The sequence below is a fragment of the Poeciliopsis prolifica genome, unplaced genomic scaffold (genome assembly GCF_027474105.1).
Source record: "Poeciliopsis prolifica strain line A6 unplaced genomic scaffold, Auburn_PproV2 SCAFFOLD023, whole genome shotgun sequence".
NCBI lineage: Eukaryota > Metazoa > Chordata > Actinopteri > Cyprinodontiformes > Poeciliidae > Poeciliopsis > Poeciliopsis prolifica.
Genome location: NW_026562398.1, coordinates 3,576,465 through 3,597,084, shown reverse-complemented (window position 1 = coordinate 3,597,084; position 20,620 = coordinate 3,576,465). Strand labels below are relative to the sequence as shown.

General features: G+C 38.8%; 3 protein-coding genes across 12 annotated transcripts in view; 1 reads left to right on the top strand and 2 right to left on the bottom strand.

Annotated features, from left to right (window-relative positions):
* Window positions 1-321: 321 nt before the first annotated feature.
* Window positions 322-6,697, top strand: zgc:77375 (uncharacterized protein LOC402927 homolog). The gene is made up of 8 exons (XM_055046368.1): window positions 322-594; window positions 2,475-2,678; window positions 2,762-2,874; window positions 2,975-3,068; window positions 3,195-3,228; window positions 3,318-3,492; window positions 3,594-3,782; window positions 5,699-6,697. Exons 1-8 carry the CDS (start codon window positions 475-477, stop codon window positions 6,096-6,098), a joined length of 1,329 nt encoding a protein of 442 aa, XP_054902343.1. The 5' UTR covers window positions 322-474; the 3' UTR covers window positions 6,099-6,697.
* A 315-nt stretch (window positions 6,698-7,012) lies between these two features.
* On the bottom strand, window positions 7,013-10,839 carry gp9 (glycoprotein IX (platelet)). Its single transcript, XM_055046369.1, has 2 exons — window positions 10,729-10,839; window positions 7,013-9,344 (listed from the first exon to the last, which is right to left on the bottom strand). The coding sequence occupies exon 2, from the start codon at window positions 9,341-9,343 to the stop codon at window positions 8,570-8,572; it is 774 nt and encodes a 257-aa protein (XP_054902344.1). The 5' UTR covers window position 9,344; window positions 10,729-10,839; the 3' UTR covers window positions 7,013-8,569.
* A 1,381-nt stretch (window positions 10,840-12,220) lies between these two features.
* LOC129370430 (IQ motif and SEC7 domain-containing protein 1-like) overlaps window positions 12,221-20,620 on the bottom strand; it is a 116,310-nt gene continuing 107,910 nt past the window's right edge. For 8 of the 10 annotated variants that reach the window (XM_055046418.1, XM_055046420.1, XM_055046422.1 and 5 more), the window contains 2 exons: window positions 18,799-18,848; window positions 12,221-15,722 (listed from right to left, as the gene is read on the bottom strand). In XM_055046418.1, the coding sequence (XP_054902393.1) occupies window positions 15,204-15,722; window positions 18,799-18,848 (569 nt within the window). In that variant the 3' untranslated portion in view covers window positions 12,221-15,203. Of the gene's footprint in view, window positions 15,723-18,295; window positions 18,358-18,798; window positions 18,849-20,620 lie in introns of all 10 variants that reach the window. The other 2 variants (XM_055046425.1, XM_055046427.1) reach the window with 2 other exon arrangements.

The window sequence follows — 20,620 nt, the reverse complement described above, 5'->3', positions numbered from 1 at the left end:
TTAGGACACGAGGGCAGCCAGCAGCACGCGTTTAAAATGTAGCACAATCAGGAACTTCGTGTTCATCGTGTGCTTTGGAGATCACGCACACAACCCCGCCCCCCCTTCACTCCCCGTTAATTGCATGCAGAAAATACGACGATCTCAAATTGGTTCTGATGAATGAAAATGAAAATGAGAGCTGGTAATCTCCACCTCGGGTGTCTAAAATGGCAGCGGGAGTTGCGGTGCAGATGCAGCGCATAGAGACCCTCCTCCTCCTCATTCCGCGTCACCGTCTCTGCTCCAGTCATATTTTAAAGAAAAAAAACAAGCCGAGCAGCCAGCCAGCCAGCGCGGCCGGTGTGAGCCGGCTCCAGCTTCATGTTTGGGGGGGTCGTTTCCATTTATTTATATACACGCCGTTTTTTTTTGTTTTGTTGTTTGTTTTGTTTTTTGTTTGTTTTCGAAACCCCTCAGGGGTAAGCAAAGGAGATGAGGGGACTCCTGCCGTTATTCCGGGGGCTGCACACCGTGAGTAACCGTCAAGCCAGGCACAAGGCTGGGATTGTCGGTTCTCGGTGCGGGCTTTGCGGAACTCAGTCTGTGAACAAGGTACGGTCCGAGCTGTTGCTGCTCCTCGGCTCAGAAGAACGGTAACGCTGTTGAACTCAGGCCGGGCCTTCAAGTCGTTTTGGAGATTGGTTTCAATCTTAACGAATAGGCGTTGGTGCAAAATGTTTCACGGAACTTTGTGAAGCCTGGATGCGATGACGACTTTGAAACGAAAGGAGGGGGCGGTGGAGGGTCCTGACATCAGGGCAAAGGCAGCTGGAGCCTTTACGCAACTGTTTTAGACAAACAGTTGCTTATATTTATATTGTTTGTTTTCAGGAAATTCTGCCTCAAATGACAGGAAAGCACATTCGGATGTGCTATAGACATGATTGGAAAATCTTTGAATGACTTGTGATGCTGTAATAGTCAGACCCGGCCAAAGGTACAAGCAAACTAAGCCGCTGCTGTTCCCCACCCAGACCAGCAGGGGGCTCCCAAGAGCTCTTCTGAGAGAGAAGACAGAACTCAAAACTCCAGATTTGTTGTAGGATCAAACTCAAGCTTACTTATTTTAAAGTTTCAGATGAACCTTTAATAGGGCATTTAAAATAATTTAAACTTCCTTATTAAGTTTAGCACAAAACATACTTTTTTTTAACTTGACATCTAAGTATAGTTTTTAAACTTAGTCACATAAATAAACATATTTTATTCCGTAAGACATCTACAGAATATTTAGATTACAATTTTCTGTATGACTGTATAAAATACTAATTTAGTTTTTTAAAAAATTATTTGTTGCTTGGCACAATTATCCTTAGAGACAAAATTAGAGCCTGTCAGCTTTATAATCCCCCAGTGTACTGCTGTATTATCGGTAGTATTCTGTCACATGTAACTGGCACTTATTATTACTGCATGTCCTACTTAACTAAATCACTAAACTACTCCAAAGAACAGCAGTGGGAATCAATTCTAGACATTATGTAGACCATTTGTGGCCTATTAAGGCAATGTATAGTATAATTGAGACCAATGAAAAGTAATGTCTAATTGCTGAATGATTACCGAATTCTTAAACATCATATCGATAAATACCAACCTTTTAGTGGAAGTTGGAGGCAGAGTGCAGATTGAGTTGGTAATAAAAAGAAGTTGGATGTCAAAACCCAGAACTTGGATCTGAAGGATGTTTGCCCCTAGGCTGAAGACAGTTAAGGGCTGTACCTTGCAAGATTTATATTACTCGCTCAAATAGCTAACACTCTGTAAGATACTCATCACTCTTAACTTTATGTGAGAAGTTTCGTCTGAAATTGAGCTTCTCTGTTACAGGACATTTTGTACTGACCGGCCAGAGAAGTAAATTGAACTGCTCTGCCTGGAACATTTTGTACCTGATTTATACACCTGACCGTTTAGTGTAAATTTATGTTTTCTATGTATAGTTAAATTGTGTTTAAGCATCACCAATAATGATGCCTTCCAGGTGGTTAGCCAGCGTTTCCAGTTTTTCCCAATCCATCAAATTGAAGAAAAGTCCCACAATTTTTAGAAGATACATAACAGAAATAATTTGTAAGAGGGATTTAAACATATTTTATGACTGCTTACCTTTGTAATTTATTTAAAATAGTTAACTTTAAACAGACACAAATAGATATTAAGTGGTGTAACACATGGGTATGGCATGGTTTGATTAAGGGTATAAGATTGGAAGGGGAAAATTGGGGATGAGTCGATAAAATAATATATATATGTAAATACTGTACATGTAATAAGAGGCCCCATCTAGCAGGGGTAATCTTTGTGCTTTGTCACTGATCTTCATTGGATTCAACTTTTTAAAACCAACTTTTACACAGCTTCTCAATATTTTTTCTCTGAATTTATTGCAGTTTACACCATTCAACAGTTTCTCTCTTTTTCCCCTTCAGCCACAGCCAAGATTTGGGCTGCTGTTCGACATCGATGGCGTGCTTGTCCGAGGACGGATGCTAATCCCTGCTGCCAAATTGGCTGTTGAGAAGTTGGTCGACTCTCAGGGAAGGTTTGTGGTGCCAGTTGTTTTTGTCACTAATGCAGGGAACTGCCTCCGACAAACAAAAGCAGACCAGCTCTCTCACATCCTGGGAGTGCCTGTGAGTTACAAAACATGATCTGTTCTTTTGATTGCTCTGGTTTGCCCTCATATTTCTGCTAATATTACTTGCTCTAATGTCAGATTACACAAGACCAAGTCATCATGTCCCATAGTCCCCTGAGGATGTTCAAGAAATTCCACGATAAATGTGTCCTGGTGTCGGGTCAGGGGCCTGTCCTGGAAATTGCTAAAAAGTATTAATAAATTTTATCCTTTTTGCGTTGCTACTTAATTCTTATTTTCAAAGCAAGACCTAAAGGTTTAACTAATTATCTGTTAAATTCCTGTATTTAGTGTTGGCTTTAAGAATGTTGTCAGTATTGATATGGTGAGGGAGTCATACCCCTTGCTGGACATGGTGGATCACAACAGACGTCCCAAACTGCCGGTGAGATATGACAATATTTGCTGAAAATTAGATGTGTTGCATAGAAATTCCCATATCTTAATTATATAATAAATACATTTTATTATGTAAAACAAAATGCATTAAGATTATTTTCTGTTGTTTCAGTCCACTCCTGTCGTCAGCCTTCCTACAGTAGAAGGTATGAAAACATTTTCTTGTAATTTCCTTCTCAGTGTTATATGTTTGCCATCTCAGATGTTGTATTCATTGATTTAACCTTATATGCAGCTGTGGTTTTGTTCGGGGAGCCAATCCGATGGGAGACAAACCTGCAGCTGATAATTGATATTTTATTGACCCATGGTAACCTCAACAGTCCTCACCAAACCCATGCAGTACCTCACCTCCCCCTGTTGGCCTGCAACATGGACCTGATGTGGATGGCAGAGGCAAATTCTCCAAGGTAATCTTGTAAAGTCTGATGTTGACACAGGGGTGTTTTTTTTATGTTTACAACTAACAAATCAGATGTTTTTTTTATATTGTTTTTGTTTTATTTTTCAGGTTTGGCCATGGAACGTTTCTTGTGTGCCTGGAGAACATTTATAAAAAGATAACTGGCAAAGACCTGAAGTACGACGCACTCATGGGAAAGCCCAGTGAGCTGACCTACCATTTTGCAGAGTATCTCATCAGAAGCCAGGCCATGCAGAAGAAATGGAAACTTCCCATCACTTCCCTTTATGCCATAGGGTGAGACCTTTTATCTCTTCAGGCAATCCTAATGACAGTTCTCACTTAAGTAATCAAAAAATACAAAGAAAGCCAAAGACTACTGATTAAAATGGTACGAAAATAATTTACTGACAAAATGAATGTGAAAAAATAACTAAGCCTGATTAAGTAACTACAAGTGATGTTTCAGTTTAACTTGCTTTTTTAATTTGATAATTTTAAGACCACTCTAACATAAACAATTATCCTTAATTTCTAGCAAATATTTATTTCTGGAACCGGAGGACATCTTAAATGTCTTCCAGTTAACAATGTTTGTTGTCATTTCAAACAAACAAGTGAAAAGACAAATAAAATGAATACTGAAGTCTCCGTAAACAAAATTGCCCTTCATAAAAGGGGATAGTTGAGACCAAAGCACCAGACTCAAACCTTTTGTCATCTAGTAAAGAGGAAAGAGAGAGAGACAAGGAAAACAAACAATTCCTGCAAATTTAAATTATTGAGCATATTTTAATTTCTCATGCAATTAATTGAAGGGCTTAACAATATCATTTAATTTCATTGGGATTTAATTGGATAGATCTACACAAAGTAATGCATATAATTACTTTATTGTATTCCCATTCCCATAATTATAAACATGTTCAACTACTTCAGCCAATCGGCTTTAGGGGTTGCCTAATTGGCAAATAAAGTTCACCTTTGTGTAATTTAATCACATTAGAAATACATGTGTTCCATGAAGGCTTGTTAGAGAACATTAGTGAACACACAGCATTGTGAAGAGCAAAGAACACAGCAGATAGGCAAGGGAAATATTGTGGGTGAGTTTAAAGAAGGATTAAGTTATGAAACAATCCCCCAACCTTTGAACATTTGGTCAAGTGCTGCTTAATCCATCATCCAAAAATAATAGTAGGATATGGGACACTTGCAAATCTATCTAAACATGGGCACTTTAAATGATATGCAAGAACTCTGACTATTAATTCTACATTCCATAAAGAGTGGCTGAAAGAAAGTAATTAAAAGTCCAGTTTGCCACAAGTGATAGAGGAGACAAAGTGAATGAATGGAAGAAAGAGTTCTAGTCAAATCAGACCAAAACTGAACCTTTTGGTTCACCAATATGGAATATTGAAACATGAATTAGAATGAGCTCATGTTTGAATTTCTGCTGCAGAAGAGCTGTTGCAGATATACTTCTGCAATGTAAGTAGGATCTACAAAGTGTTGACTCACGGACACTAAATACAAGTAAATCCCACACCATCCTTATGGATGTAAGATTCTGTGTCCTTCCTCTATCATTTTCATATGCTTACACACACACTGCTGGATGTTTACATAACTATAAAATATAAGGTTGGCGACAGTCACATATAAAGCGGATAAAGACAGGTCAGCACCTCTTACCCTGGGCATAGAATCAGGGATAGATAAAAACACACATGCCATTCTATGTTTCATTCAGTGGCATCCTTAAGCAAATATTGCTGAGTGGAACCCAGTTCGGGACGGTGACTGTATTAACTGTGTTACTGTTCCAAAGTAAATTTGTTTTATACACTTCATCAGTGGGCATCATATCATCTTATATATAACTAGCAATATTCTTATTTCTTAAGGTTGACTAACAAATACAACTCAGGGTCACCCCTCTGTATATTCTTTTTCTTTTCCTTTCACGTTACTATGATGTTCTACTAGGTCTATCATATAAAATCCCAATAAAACACACTGAATTTTGGGGCTGTAACAAGATAAAAGTTAGGAAAAAACATGTAGAGGGTATCAGTACATCTGCAAGGTAGTGTGATTTTGTAACTGTTCCCTATTTTTCATTACCATCATAGTTAAACAGATCAATAGAACATAAACTTGTTGAGGCATTTTCATTTATTTTAATTTCCCTCCTTTTTCATTTCCAGTGATAACCTTATGACTGATATATACGGAGCCAACATGTACAATCGCTTCCTGGAGGAGAGAGCCACTATTAAGAACCCCAAAGCTGTTGCCCAGGTGGTGGCTGCCACCGGGTCCAGCACCGCCATGCCTGGGGGGGAGGAGGAGTTCGACAGCATGTGGGAAAGTGAGCTGGCTCTGCCCTCTGCCACCTCCTGTAAGTCCATCCTAGTTTGCACGGGGGTCTACAATCCCAACGCAGAGGTGCTGTCCGACGCAAGTCGCTGCATTAAAGAGACAGTGTTCCACGGTCACCGGGACTTCAGGTTTGACCCTGCGCTGGTGGAGCCAAACTACATTGTGCAGGACGTGGCAGAAGCTGTGGACCTCATCTTCCAGCAAGAAAAGTTTGTGCCTCATTAGTGATTCGAGTCCCGAAAGGTTCTGTGCCATACAAGCACACGTGTGGTACAGTATTAAGCTGGGAACGCACCACTTAATGCAAGAAGCTGTTGGCAGGGCATCACTGTGGACTTTGAGTAATGAACTGACAGACAGGGCATTAACATAATATAGATCATCTTCTAACATTTAACATAAAGACAGGTTTAAGAGAATATGAATCATTTAACTGTGACCACCATTTGGTTTCGGTATCGTCTTTAACAGTGTGTTTTTCGTATGAAAACGTGTTATAGCTGCCTTATTTGACCATGGTTAGTTTTTAGATGATCAGCTGTTCTAGAGTGCAAGATATTTCCAGAGTTTTAGGAGAGTGTATTACAAGAAAATTTGACTTTATTTACTCCCTTTTCAGACCTATGTTTACTCAGTTTACCCTTAAAGATCTATGCATGAACACAAGAGGAATAGTCTTACTGTAATTCCAGCTGTTTGATGTGCAATATTGTTCCTTAAATTGTATTGTCGATCCACGTTTTGTCTTGCTATGAGAGCCATAACTGATATTTGCACAGATTCTTGACTTTTGTTAAAAGTTGCAGTTTTTCTGCCATAACGTGTGTTGTTTCATGTCCAACTTCTGTTTTTTGCTCTCAGACTTTTGTTCCATAGACAAAAGCTAACAGCACATCAATTAAGTCACACTTAAAGCCTTTACCAACTCATTTTTGCTGTAATTACCTTACTTTGGAAGAGAATATAAAGAATAATTGCAAAGTGAACTTAATGTGTGTTTTTCTCCGACACATTATTAGCAAATTCTTAAAAAGAGCAAATAAACATGTTCTTTTGATTATGTGTTATATAACATAATCCATGATGGAGTCTTAGGTGGGAATATTCTGCAAGGCTTCTCTTCCGGTACATTATTGTTAGTTTCTGTAAGTTGTCCTTAAGTCAGAGTTCAAATAACCATGCATTGCACACTCAGTGTCTGTGAGTGACTATGGGTGTTTACCATCTCTTGCCCAAATGGGCACCAGCTACCCTAGAAAGTATAGACAATAGGTGGATTTGACAATTTTTTTTGTCAAAAGTAATAAGGAAGTGACATTTTTTTTTATTTCAGCTATGTATTACAGCCTTAAAATTAGGTGAACTGCATTTGACTTGTGGATACAATAGAAGGGAAACAGTGGTACAAACCGATATACAAAATTTAGGTAATTGTTTAGAGCAATTTTATAGAACAATCAAGTTACTATACCAACTTCAGTTATTATAAAAATGCTGTATATGTATATATATATACATATATAACATAACTTAAAAAAATTGACTTCACAATTTGATGTCTTGAAATTGGGCCGCTGTCATTTTAAGAAGCAGCCGTTCTTTTAAACACGGCAGAGAATATCTAAAACATGCATGAAAGAGTCAAAGCAACACACCAGGTATGCTTTTGATGAGGGAAAAACATCATAATATGATGTAAAGCTAAAATAGTTCTTTTTACATAATAGTTCTTTTTTACCCCTTTTAAAAATTACAGTTGTTTGACATGTTGATGTCTGTACTAAAATATATATTTTTTAGTAGTTCTAAAATCTTTAGTTTCAGCTCATTCTGTGTTATATAATAAATGCTGACCACTAAAAGGACCAGATTTCGCAAGCTGTGACCTTTAAGGCATTAGCGTGAGAAACCACCATAATTATTTGACTGACTTTGGTTTAAATCCAGCTTTAGCCCATGAACACACAAAAATGAGACAACAGTTGCAAAAACAAGAAACAATGGTTGGTGTTTCCTTTGATGACTTGTCTGTACTGTAGAACTTGATTAGGATTCCCTCACTTGGTGCGCCATTGATTTACATTAATGTTTACCAGTCAACGTAGCTTATGAGCTAAGCCAAATCAGTCCATCCAATGAAGAAAATGAGCTATGTCCAGGCACAAGCTTGTAGGCTGTACTGACCGTCCCTTTTGCCGTACAAAACAAAAATTTTTGATGTGGAAAGGAAAAAAAACTGATCTTCTTTTTTTTAGAAATGAAACTCTTATGACTGGAACAAACATTAGTATTCAACCTTTTTACTCTTAAACTCTATAAACTCTCTTAAGCTATAAGGGGAAAGGAAAACATGCAAATAAGGAAAACAACATAATAAATTGTGAAAAATAGTAGTAAGTATCCCTACATTAGGATGTTTATGGAAGATGAATAGTTCAGTATTGATAGCAGAAAGCAAACTGCAATTGATTGTAAGAAATGTTGATATTTATTTAAGCAAACTTAGTTTGGATCGTAAAATATAAAAACAAATTAAATAAAACTTACAGAGGTGAAGTTTCTGATAAATGGGTTGGTGCAGTTTAGGATGAAAACAAATAATAAAAAAACCCATCTTGCAACTGTCTTTGCAAACACTCACAGCCTCACTTCCACTTCTTACTTATTAGTTCAGCTAAAGTATGAATAAAAGTCTGTTAAGTGGCCTTTATCTTTATATTGTGCTTCTTCTGTAATGTTTCTAGCACTTGTGGGAGTAACTCCATGTTGAAAAGTGGCCTCTCCAAGTCCTCTGACAAAATGGCAGAATCAGAGTCGGCGCCGAGCCCTGACAGTTCTGTGTGCAGCCTCCTCCTGTGTTTGGGTTTCAGTGAGCGCAGAGAGTCCGCCTCAAATCCTGAATGTCGCTCTTCCACGTACATGGTGAAAGTAGATTTTCTGGCAAGTATTAAGCTCCACAAAAGTAGAATAATAACGCAGCACAGCATCACCGATGCAATGGTGTTGTAAGAGACATAAACACAGCTTGAGGCGCTTATTTGACGTAGGAGTGGAAAGGTGCAGTAGGAGAAGTAGGTATCACTTAGGTCAGTGATGGCTTTCTGAGCTACAGAGCCTGGACTGGAACATAAAGGCTCCTCTGAGACAACAGCCCTGTTCTTCAGCATCCAATACCTCAGGTACTGGATGCTACAGTCACAGCGGAACGGGTTCGGAGACAGGGACACCTTTTTAAGGTAAGCCAACTGGTCAAACCTTCCTGGTGGCACTGAGGTGAGCTGGTTGTCTTGCACAAACAGTTCTGTGGTCTCTGAAGGCAGATGAGGCAACTCCATGAGGTTTAAAGAGCTGCAGTTGACTCTCAACCCAGATGGCTGGAGCTCTGAAAACACACAGGACTGGACAGTTCTCTGGGCACTTGATGAGGTCAGGAGAAGATAAACAGCTAAGGTCACACTGTGGAGCAGCATCCTGTAGGAACAAGTTATAATAATAATAATAATAATAACACAATTGAAAAGGTTTTGTACAGTTCAGCTTATTAGATGCATTTGTAGTCAGAGGTTTACATACATATCTTGAGCTACGGTCTGCAGTGAAGAATGTGCACCATTTATATGATTAATACAGAGCTGAACAGGGAGGAAGCACCTGTTCCGAAAATTATGTCTTCCAGCAGATTTGCAATCCATTACCCACATTATAAAGCTAGATGTTTTTTAAACATGTACAGTAGGCGGGTGACACAAAGATTGAACTGTCTGGAGGAATCAAACTGACGTTTTAGGCCTAAGAAAATGCATCATGGTAAGCCGATTTGACTGTATGAGTTAACTGATTGAACAATGCAGGTTTTTTTTCATTCTGAGTGATCGATGATCAGCCTGTACTGCATATGAAACCAATCTCATCCACTAATCTTATCTGTCTTCACAAAGCTCTGAAAATCAGCCACTGTCCCTTTTTGCTCTGCTGTGAGAGGACTGACTGACAGACATGGCGAACAGGTCATATGCAAACTTTTCATTTGTTTTATATATGAAAGCACCACTGTGTGCAGCAAAAAACAATTTTGTATTAGTTTATGAGTATTGTTAAATGTTGTTTTTTTTTCAATGAAAGAATATTGGAATATTGAAGGCATATTGTGATCTTATAACACATTGGTGTATCAGTTATAAAAACTAATAATCAATCAAAATCAAAATTAGCAGGTGAGGCTCTTTAAAGATTGGTGATCGGCCAGAAAACAGCAAAATAGTGTCTATTAGTATAGATAAGTGAATCTTCTCAAAAGAACAGCTGAATAGTTCAAATGTTCTCATAACTAGGTGTTCCAAAATGGTAATCATTCCAAACCCGCAGCAAAACTGGTTTTCAGGACAGATGAAATGTCCCTGGTCTGAAATGTAGTAATACAGAAACATTCAGACTATGCTTGATCAACTTGTATCCACTTCTAACTGACATTACCAATTGCAAATGAATCCAGGATTATGAATTTTGCCAGAATATCTTTGATGACTACAATTTATGTTTCTCTGCAATTCTGCAACAAATGTCAGTGGAGTGTATGCATAATTTTGACCCTTTGTGGAAACAATAACCCCTCCCCGCCCCCCCCCCAAAAAATGATTCAAATGCAAAATGGAAATTTTAAAATTTGTATGAAATTCATGCAGATGACGAATTTATTAAAATTTTTTGACTGACACTGTCAAAACCTAAAAGAGCTAGGCCTATTACGTTCAATAAATATCACTGAACACAAGTGAAAAAAAAGGTAACAGTAGTTTGACTTCAGAAATCCCTCCCCCTCCCAAAAAATAATAAAAAATAAAAAAAGAATACCAACCTTTATGTGTCAGGCCAATCTCACGATTTCTTCTGCAGATATCAGTCATCCTTATAAACTGTCTGCTATTGTCCAGTTAGAGCATTAGGAAGATCTTCTGAAACATTTACCCCTTCTAACTGATGCGCAGTGAGCACAGAGATATAAAACCTCAAACTGAACGGCGTCAGGTTGAGGAGTGCACCAATAGCACCGCAGTTATAATTCACATGACATGAAGGAAGTCCATCTGCTTTGAAGTGATAAGACTTATCTATGAATATGTTAGCTGAGGCTTTCCAAACATCCCTGCAGTGAATGCACTGTAACCATTCACTGCATGGCTCGAGACTGGGGATAATGGAAAACTATAAATGGTGTAGGTTTTATATGCCAAAACTTATGCGATCTGAGCTTAACGATACACTTCAGTTGTGTAGTTTAGAAAAGTAAGATTATACACTTCCATCAAAGAAATTCTGCACTCATACTTCTGACCTATAGGTGGTGTAACAGTGCAGGGTCTCAATTTTTCTGATTTAAATTTAACAGATGCTCTCATGTGGAATTATAGAAAGTAATATTTTAATGCTCCCCTGTTATGGAAATTAAAGTTCCTGAATCCTTTCTATACCACATCAAAACTGAAGCAAAAATGAAAATGAAATTAAATGTGACTTTTCTTATGATGAAAATCGTCAAATGTCACAACATTTGAGTATATTCTTTAATCCACTGAACATCTCACTTTAGCTAAGGGGATTTGAATTTTCTAACCTGGTTGTGTACCTTCTTTTTTAAACATTTTTACCAGATGTGTACCTGATATTGCATGCAGAATAGTTTTTTGTTGTTGTTGTTGATAGATTTCAAATTTCAAATCTTTAAAAACCAATGTCAGGACAGTGTACTAAAAGAAAAGATTCATATCTTGTTTTATTACTGTACACAAAGAAGAGACATACTATATCTTTAATAAAATGAGTAGGTATAATTGGTCTTATTTCTTAAAAGTGTTTTTCACTATCCATTCCATACAGGCCTGCTGAAGTTCCTGTATATGAAGTTTAAACACAGCAAGGGGAGTCTGAGCAAGATGCTGATCTAAGAAATGGACTGAAGTATAGACACTTGAATGAGTTACACATGCCTAGTCAGGAGGAATGGGAAGACTATCAAAAAAACATTTGATGCAAATCTAAAAGACAATTCTACTAAATACTACAAAATTGTACGAAATGCACCGGAATTATTATTATTTTTTTTAATCCATTGTTATTCTGGCATTTAGAAACAAGAAATAATTTGGATGATTCTAAATGAAAACTGAAAAAAGTCAAGTCAAATATCATCTTCAGATGTAGAGAAAAGCATAAGTTTTTACTTTTACCATTTGTGTAAATGCCTGTTTCCCCAACTCATTTTTCTTTGTTTTGCAGCAAGCTACAACAAAGAAGTCTATTAATTTTCACCCTGAATGGCAAAATTTACCAACGGAGAAACACAGCCAATGTACCATAAGTCATATATTTGTTTATTTTGCGTTCTCAACATTGTCACAGTTGAAGTTTTACAATAACTGGGGTCTTACTGACTCACTATTCACTGTACAAACAAAATGCACATTTAAATGAGGCCATTCCTGTCGTTTCCTTTCTTCAAAACATGCCACTCGTCAAATCAAACAGCTCGCAGCCGGTTGTGTGTACATTTGTTTGTGTGCGTGTGTGTTTGTGTGTATTTGCATGTATGAAAGGAAAACTGCATGTAATTGATGGCAGCGCACTTCCTATAACAGTCTGGTTTTGATTTTCACAGCAAATCTCAGTTCACAACTGCTGGAGGAAGAGAGAGTCGATCGGTTCAATCAGCACTGCTCCAATCCTTTCAGGAGGCGACATGTACATCCTGTTCTCAACTGCAGATGTCAGAGTAGAGCACTGGAAATATAGACATTATGTACATCTCCTTTTACCCCAGTTTTGGTCCCTTTACAGTCTTCACGAAGCTGAGCTCTCTAATCAAGCAGTTCATCAGCTTGCACAACAGATTCTTCTATTTACACAATGAAAGCCCTCAGCGACGAAGTGCAACGTTTTCTTTTTTTCTTCTCCTTCTTCCATGTTTGCAATTTACAAAATGGCTTTGTAGATGAAATGCATGCTGAGCTTCAATAACTACCAGGCAAAAAACATGGAGCGACAAGGACAAGCCACCATCGTAAAGTTCCAACTTATTCAAAACTCAAAAAAAAAAAAAAAAAAAAAAAAGAAGTCCAACGTGTTATAGGCTGATCTCTTCCCCATCAGCTCACAGTGAATAGGACGCATGATGCATCAGATCCATGCAGTGCATTGTTGGGGTACTTTTGGACAAAAAAAAAAAAAAAAAAAATCACAAACATTTAAAGCACAACACACCAAAATAAACATCTGCATCAGTTTCACACCATTTCCAAAAATTTCTGAATTATAGCAAAGATATGAAATTATCAGAAAAAGACACATTCAGCGTATCATTAATGTCCCGCGTGTGATATGTCTGTCGTCTAAATGAAAAACAACAAAACAAAAGATAATGTGTGAGCCTGACTTCTGTGGATTTCTTCATGAATATTAAAATACATTTTTATAACCTGAATATTGGGACAAACAGCTTACTGTCACTAATTTACACACTAGAATAGACTCTTATTTGTAGAATATAGAAAGATAATCTTTACATATACCCAGTTCTTCTGTTTAGCTTGCATTTGTGTAGGTTATAACTGCAATTCCTGAAAAAAATTGAACTGTCCTTTTATATGTGCTTGTCCAGCGAAATATTTCAGTTTCCTTTTTATTAAAATATATACACACATTCTTCTTTCCACTCTGAAGTGTCTAGGTACTTTTACGTCTTTTTAAAAGAACAAAGAAACAGTTTTTTTTTTTTTTCACCTGAATCTCATCCTGGACAACAAGACGACAGACTTTCACTCTCAAGTACAAGCCTGCATGATTGCACTTAAACTTACCATGGTAACACTGATTTGTTATACAATGTGCAGAGGATAGCCTCACATCAAAAACATTACATGCAAAACAAACAAAAACCTTACAAGACATTCCACTGAGCTCCAAGTCTGTACCCCTCATAAGACCACGAGGATAGGCGGACAATTTACAGAGAAAAAAAAACCACGCAAACATGGGGTCAAAGAGAAAATAAATAAATAATGACGCAAAATGACAAACTCTCAAAGAGGAGGGGAGATCTTGCTTGCTCTTGATGTACAAAATCAGTACAAAGATATTGCACATTTAATAGAAAAAAAAAAGAAATCCACCAAAACCGAGTTGGCGAATGAAAATAATCTGAACAAGGCAAAAACGAAGATTTCAGGATATTTTCCCAGTTGATTTCGAAAGCAAAGAAAACAGCTGCTGCATATTGGCTTTATTTCAGACCATTTGTAACAGAAACAGAAATTTTACCTTTTAAAAATATAGTTTTGCACTAAATTCTTTATTCTGAGTGTTTTTTTAGGGGAAACGTCTCCTTCAGGAATTCAGCTTTAATCAAACTGTTTTTAGATGTCAAATGTGCAGCAGCTGCCATCTATAGGCTTTGTTTTGGGTGATGGTTTTTTGTATTCACCAGAAAGGAAATAAAACAACTTTAAACCAGATCATAGGTCTTGACCGGACCAGGCCTGGGCAGAATGGGAGTTTGCTCCTTTTTCAGATCTACAACCCGTCACTGAAGTCAGCTTAATACTGAAGACACCATTTTTGCTGATAATAATTGTAAGTATAATCTTACAAATTACTTTACACACAATATACTGTACATAAAGTCTCGACTAAATAGATTATGCGTTAATAATTGGCACATTTATTTAATGAGAGCTAAGACACAAAACGTATAGCTGTCGTGTACAGTAAATACAGCACTAGAACTACTATGAGTTGTTTAGCTGTCTGCTGACAGTGTGAAATGCTTATATCTACGTTTTTTTGTATTATATATGAGCTCTAGAGGAGGCGACAACAAATAGCATTCACATGATGGCAGGATTTGCAAAAACCAAAGACTCAACAGCTGAAATTCTGAAATTGTGAAAAAACAGTCAAACATGTTCTCGTCGTAGGGCATCCTTCCTCCTGATTATGTGATGGTAGGAGCAGTAAATGCGGGAATAAAGCAGCAGGATGGAGCTTGTGGAAATTAAAGAGCATCTTCCTGTGCAGACCACCCAAACCCTCCACACGCAGAAGCCCCAAATCAGGCAAACTAGTGAAGGCCCCTATTGGAAGATTTGAATCCGTTTTCTATCCTGCATATCAGTTGGACCTGGAAGTGAAAGCTGTGTCTGGGTGTGACTGCTTCCCAGCACAGCAGCTAAAACACAGTGGACAGGCCATAGAGTTATGCTGTCAGTCCCTTTGGTGTGAGCGATTGTCCTTTCTTCATAAAATTTTCTCTTTTGTCTTCCTGTCTCCGCGTGAGGAGCATCACACTACGGTGCTGATGCCACTGTGTTTAGGTTTGTGCCCGCCGTGTGCTGGGCCCGCCTGCTGGCCATGGTGGTGAGGGTGCTGGGCGTGGTGAGGGTGCTGGCTGAAGTGGCCGTGCTGCGAGTGGTGGTGCGCGTGTGAGGAGTAGGCCGGGTGCTGGTGGTACTGCGTGTGGGGAGGCGGGTGGTAGTGGTGATGGTGGTGGTAAGGCGGGGGGTTCTGCGGGACCTGGCAGTACTGGGGATGTGGGCCGTGTAGCTGGGCCTGCACCGTGTGCACTACCTGGGCCGTGTGGTGCAGGTTGGTCGGGTGCGGCTTGTGCGATATGAGGGTGGGGTGGCTGGGTGGCGGCAGAGGGGGCTGGCTCTGAGACGACGGCTTCCCCCGCTTGCTGCCAAAGAGCGACCCAAGGATGGACGTTGATGCGGAGTTGGGGATGGAGGGATGGCCGCGGGAGGAGCCTTCACGTGCTGTTGTAGGTCTCCGACGTGTGTGCGGACTGCTAATGATGGACCCCTGGAAGAGGACAAAGTGAACAAATAAATACACTGTCGCTATGAAGCATTACTAGAACTATAGTGCCCTGCAGTACTATTCAGATCCCTTGAACAATTCTACCTTTTATCAGATTACAACCACAAACCAAAGGTGTAATTGGGAATCTGAAGGGAAATGAAGTGTTGTAGTGTAGATTTATATTTGGTGACTCTGAGTGAAAACTTTGAACCTCCTTTCAATGCAACTACAGCAATAAGTCATTTGAGGTGCGTCTCTACCAGCTTTGTTCATCCAGAGATTAATTGCTTTGCCCATTCTTCTTTGCAGAACACCTTAAGATCAGTTAGATTAGTTTGGCGTAATCTATGAATATCTTTCTTCAAGTCTTATTTTGTTTGTTTATTTATTTATTTTCTTTAAACAATTGCTCAATTTGATTTAGCACTTCACCAGGGGTCCTCAAAAACAGGCCTCCAGGGCTGGTGTCCTGCAACTTTTATATACATCTCTGCTTCAACACACCTGAGTCAAATAATGATGTCATCAGCAAGACTGAAAACTTGACTGCATACTGAGCAAGTAATTCGGCCATTTGATCCAGGTGAGTTGGACAAGGAATATCTAAAAGTTGTAGGTTACCAGCCCTTAAGGACTGGATTTGAGGACCCTGACTAGGCCAGACAAATATATGCTGACCTACACCAATTATGTGCAGTCATTCCTGAAGGACCAGAATCCTACATATTTTAGTTCTGTCCTTGGTTCAACACATCTGGATCAAATGATTGCTCATTACCAGGGACATGACGTGCTGAGGAGGTACAACCACCAAGGGGAGAATTAAAACATACAGGATTTGAGGACAGACTTTGGACAACCCTGACCTACATTTCCTACAGCTGTCTCAATGTTTTTTTTTTTTTTTTGAGAAAAGCTCTTTTCTCAGAACTTTCCTGCATTTAAGTCTAGCCATTTTCCCATGGGACTAACTTCCCTGTCTCTGCCTAAGAAAAACGTCTCGTAATGAGGCTGCCTTTATTAAGTTGAACTGTAGGGATGATCTGTGCAGGGTTGGTTTCCCATGTTGGCCAAGACATTCAGTTTTGTTATTGTTTGAACAGAGTAACTTCTCCCACATATTTGCTGTATCCAATACATGGCCTGCAGTGACCGGTGTTTCGGATGCCTCCTGAATTTCTTTCAACCTGACTTTCCGCAGGTCACTCTTCCTTTAAGACCAAATTTGTTCAGTTCAATGCTAATAATTGTCAACAGATTATTCCACCTAAGTTGATTATCTCTGCAGCTCCTCCAGCGTTACAATGGGCCTGTTGGCTGCTTCTCTCAAGATTGAATGGGCTCCTTGCCCTTTTTATCTCGATAGCAGTTGCAGCTGTGTCATAACCTTTCCATTTTTAAATGATAGAAGAGCATTCCATTAGACACTCAAAGCTTGAGAAATTGTTTTGTAACTTAACTCTGTTTTAAACTTCAACAACTTTGTCTCCGTCTGATTTGTCTTCATGACAGTTTGTTCACTAATGTTCTTTAAGAGACCTCCTCAGAGGGTAGTCACTTTTAATGCACAGATTGAATTACACACAGGTAAACTACTGGCAACCTAGTTACTGGGTGAATTATTAAGGTTTTAGGGGTAGCAGGCAAAAAGGGGATACTTATCACTCCATACATTTCACATTTTGATCTATAAAATATTTTAAAAGATCATGTTTTTTTATATTGCATATTAAGCGCAACTTTGTGCCCATTGCATGAAATCCTAAATACTACAAAAAAAGCATGTGGTTGTAACACGTGAAAGTTTGAAAAAGTTCAAGGGGTATGAACACTTTTGCGAGCCTCTGAATTACTGTTTTCTTTTCTCAGATAAAGAAGTAGCAAAATGTTATATAGCATGCAAATGAAAAACTAAAAATGTCATGATAGGCAGCAGCAGGAATATTTCAGCTTTCATGACAAAAAGGGAACCCATTTTCAGAGAAGCTCTGCTGGTATAGACAGGTAATCAATCATCTTGAAAAAGTAAATCTGTGGTCATCAATACTTTGACAAGGATAAATATTGAAAAGAGAAGGAAGTTGGGAAAACTAGATTTCTGTTTTATGCCTCTAAATTAAAAAGTCACACATGCAACTTGGCATTATTAATGAAGGCACAGTTTCCACATGCAGAGGGTGTGACAAGCAAACTTATCATTCACACATCAGCATTCAACTAGAAGTCAGATGGCAGAAGGAACTAAGCACTCGTGTGCAAACTTCACAACAGGGTTGGGCACTCTGCCTCCTGTTTTGGATCCAAAACTACTCCATGGGTGCAAAAAAAAAGCTTCTTTTTTTCCCTTTACCATGCTTTGTATAAAACTGAACAAACAACATTTGCACCACAAGATTTCCAAGATTCTACACTTTGACTCATGAATATATGGAATGAGTGCACAATGAATGGATGAAATCCACATCTTTCTAAAGTGTGTGAAGCCCATGGCTTTTTATGCAGGCTACACTCCTCGCTGAACCTTACAGCATCTAAGAAAAGTTGTGGATAAGAGGAAAAAATAAAAGACAGACCCAGACAGGGAGAGGGGCTGCAGGAAATGAAGAGTTTCCTAGTGTCTTTCAGAGCTACCACCCTGCCAAAGAGAAGAACCAAATGAAAACCGCTTGGATGTGACTGAATGAAAGACAGAGACAGGCGACAGGGAGAGGAAGGAGGAGGGATCAGATGAAGCATTAGTGGGAGTCATGCTTGTTTGAGGGTAGAGTGTATATTGGTCATATAACATGACCAAAACTGGAGATCTCTGGCTTCCAAAAAACTCCCCCCACCCCCCAAAAAACCCCCAAAAACAAAACAAAAAAAACAAGAGGGGAGGCAAGCAACCCATGCATGCACACTAACTGAGGCAAGCAGGTTATAAAGGCATCCCATCAAGAAAAATAAATGATCCAAACAAATGGACTGGAGTCTATGAAGCAAAGGAAGTATAAGACCAAAAAAATAAATGGAGTGTTTCACAGTGCACATCATCACAGAGAGAGAGGAGCTCGGATACCAGCTGCTTCCAACTTACTTCCATATTGCTGTCTAGTGATCCTGCACTGCTGCGACGCCCTCGCTTGCCTGCCCGAGACATGCAATACCAGAGATTAGAGATCGACAGCACTTCCTGGGTCGACTACAGACGTTCCGGCCGCCCAAAACCAAAAGAGGGTGTGGGTGGGGTGGGGCGGCGCAGTGGCTTGTGACGTTGAGTAAGATCCAAATACGAGAGATCGAGGCGTATGGAGAGAGGGGCGTTCAGGTCTGAGAGGGAAGTGGGAGGCAGGTGGAGCTTTGTTTTTTTTGTTTGTTTGTTTGTTTTACTTCCAAGTCAAATTAAAAATCGGTGAAGAGAAAAAAAAAATATTACATAATTTTGGCCGGATTTTGCATTACGTTTTAGTCTAAATTTTATTCATATCAGGAGATCCTAACTCCCAGGATTATTTCTAAATCCCGTCTCAAGGTTCATCAGTGGAGCAAAATGTCAACAGATTTTCTCTTGAGTAAATTGAGACAACTCATTCTTAAAGTTGTCAGGCAGGGCAAAAATAAAATAAATAAATAAATAAAAGCCAGTCTCAGCAAGAGTCACAAAGCAGAAGACAGATCAGAAGCAAAACTGTGGCTGCTGCACATTCGATGTGTGGGCACATCCAGGTCTAAGGGTGGAGCTTTAGGGCCCACTTAGCCAGTGATATATGACCAATAATTACACATAAGCAGGAAAATACCTGATGTGTATGGACAGTAAAATACATGTGGAATGGAGTATGGAGAAATAAAATAAAACAAACAAAAATGACCCCACTAACATGCCACATCCTGCACAGAAAAATAACAAAAAAAAACACAGGAGACAGGAGGGCAAAAGGGACGACTATGAACTACCTGACCTGGAGTTTCCCCCCTGAGGGTCAATCGATACAACAAGAAACCTCATGCTCAGAACTGTGAGGCAGACCCCCTAACTGGATTTCATCGTGTTATCAAGTTAATCACCTGATAACTTTCACATAGCTGTTATTTGTAATGAATGACATGTATTTCTGATTCTAAGACACAGTTATACACACTGACGTTCGGGATATGGGGTGATTCTCAATGCAAAGACTATCTTCATCTTGTTGCTGCTCAGATTGTGGTTTGCTTACAGGTGAAAGGAGACGGCATGGGATTTCTGAGTAAAACGTGTGTGTTAAATGTCTTTGGATATATAAAAAAAACAAAAAAGAAAAAATAAACTGAGGAATGCAAAAATGCTTGGGAACAAAAAAAAAGATAAGCAATTATAAGAATGAGACGATGTTTAGAAAGAAATTTAATCAAATAAAAACGAGTGAGTACTGCCCAACAGTTTATTTATTGATCAGGAATAAATGTTTAAAAGCTGCTAAAGCTGCTAAACCTTTTCTCAGTCAAGTCACTCTTAAATACAGTGTGTTGAAAGAGCAACCTTTGACCTTTCTCACATTTTGTGAGGTTTCAACAACAAACATCAATGTGTTGTATTAGGATGTTATGGGATACACCAACACAAAGTAGTGCATACTTATAAAGTTTAAGACAATTATAATTTATTTATTTATTTTCACATTTGTATTCAGCCTGAGTGAGAAAATACTTTGTAATTACAGGTGCAGGTCTTTTGGGGCGTGTCTATTAGTTTTACATGTCTAGAATATAATATCTTTGTCCATTCTTCTTTGCACAACAGGCCAAGCTCAGTGAGATTAGATGGGGAGCTTTAGTAAACACAGAGCTCCAGTTGAATTCAGGTGTAAACCTTGGCTTGTTCACATTAACGCATGAGTTTAATTTAGTCTCAAGTGACCACAGCACCTTCTTCTCTT

Excerpts from the sequence above, each read along its gene's own strand:
- zgc:77375 (XM_055046368.1), top strand. The coding sequence starts at position 475 with ATGAGGGGACTCCTGCCGTTATTCCGGGGGCTGCACACCGTGAGTAAC. Across the intron at positions 595-2,474 it reads GAACTCAGTCTGTGAACAAG|CCACAGCCAAGATTTGGGCT; the intron begins GTACGGTCCGAG and ends TTTCCCCTTCAG. Across the intron at positions 3,229-3,317 it reads CAGCCTTCCTACAGTAGAAG|CTGTGGTTTTGTTCGGGGAG; the intron begins GTATGAAAACAT and ends CCTTATATGCAG.
- gp9 (XM_055046369.1), bottom strand. The coding sequence starts at position 9,343 with ATGCTGCTCCACAGTGTGACCTTAGCTGTTTATCTTCTCCTGACCTCA.